At 52.7% G+C, this 607-nt stretch overlaps 2 protein-coding genes across 2 annotated transcripts in view; one reads left to right on the forward strand and one right to left on the reverse strand.

Annotated features, from left to right (window-relative positions):
* Positions 1 to 67: 67 nt before the first annotated feature.
* On the reverse strand, positions 68 to 379 carry EMH_0068150 (uncharacterized protein; the record flags this gene model as incomplete). The annotated part of the gene is made up of 1 exon (XM_013498699.1): positions 68 to 379. One exon carries the CDS (start codon positions 377 to 379, stop codon positions 68 to 70), a length of 312 nt encoding a protein of 103 aa, XP_013354153.1.
* Positions 380 to 447: 68 nt separating this feature from the next.
* EMH_0068160 (uncharacterized protein) overlaps positions 448 to 607 on the forward strand; it is a gene marked incomplete at both ends in the record, with an annotated part of 724 nt that continues 564 nt past the window's right edge. Inside the window, one exon of the mRNA XM_013498700.1 lies at positions 448 to 605. Coding sequence (XP_013354154.1) covers positions 448 to 605 — 158 coding nt within the window. The remainder of the gene's footprint in view (positions 606 to 607) is intronic.

Below are 607 nucleotides of genomic sequence, written 5' to 3' on the forward strand. Positions count from 1 at the left end.
GCTGCTGCTGATTTTGTTGTTGCTGCTGCTGCTGATCTTGTTGCTGTTGTTGTTGTTGCTGCTGCTGCTAGCATATTTGTTGCTGTTGCTTCTGCTGCTGCTGTTGCTGCTGCTGCTGCTGTTGCTGCTGCTGCTGCTGCTGTAGCACTTCTTGTTGCTTCTGTTTGTTTATTATTTTCTTTTGTTTGTGTGTGTGTTGTATCATTTGCTGCTGTTGTTGCTGCTGCTGCTGCTGCTGTTTCTTTGCTGCTGTTTCTTCTTCTGCCGTTTCTCCTGCTGCTGCATCTGCTGCTGCTGCTACTGCTGCTACTGCTGCTGCTACTGCTGCTGCTGCTGCTGCTGCTGCTTCAGATCCTGGGCGTGCTGCTGGAGGGTGCATGCGCAGCAGGCAGCGTTTGCTGCAGCAGCATTTACATTGAGCTGCTGCAGCATCTGCTGCAGCAGCAAATGTGGATAGCATCAAGCGGCAACGTTCCTGCACTCGTGAAGCTTTTGTCTCTCTTTCTCCGTCAGCAGCAGCAGCAACAGCAGCAGCAACAGCAGCAGCAGCAGCAGCAGCAGCAGCCGCTGCAGCAGCTGCTGCAGCAAAGAATTTCTGCGTTGCTAG

This window comes from Eimeria mitis, genomic scaffold (genome assembly GCF_000499745.2).
Source record: "Eimeria mitis Houghton genomic scaffold, Emh_scaff3645, whole genome shotgun sequence".
Lineage (NCBI taxonomy): Eukaryota > Apicomplexa > Conoidasida > Eucoccidiorida > Eimeriidae > Eimeria > Eimeria mitis.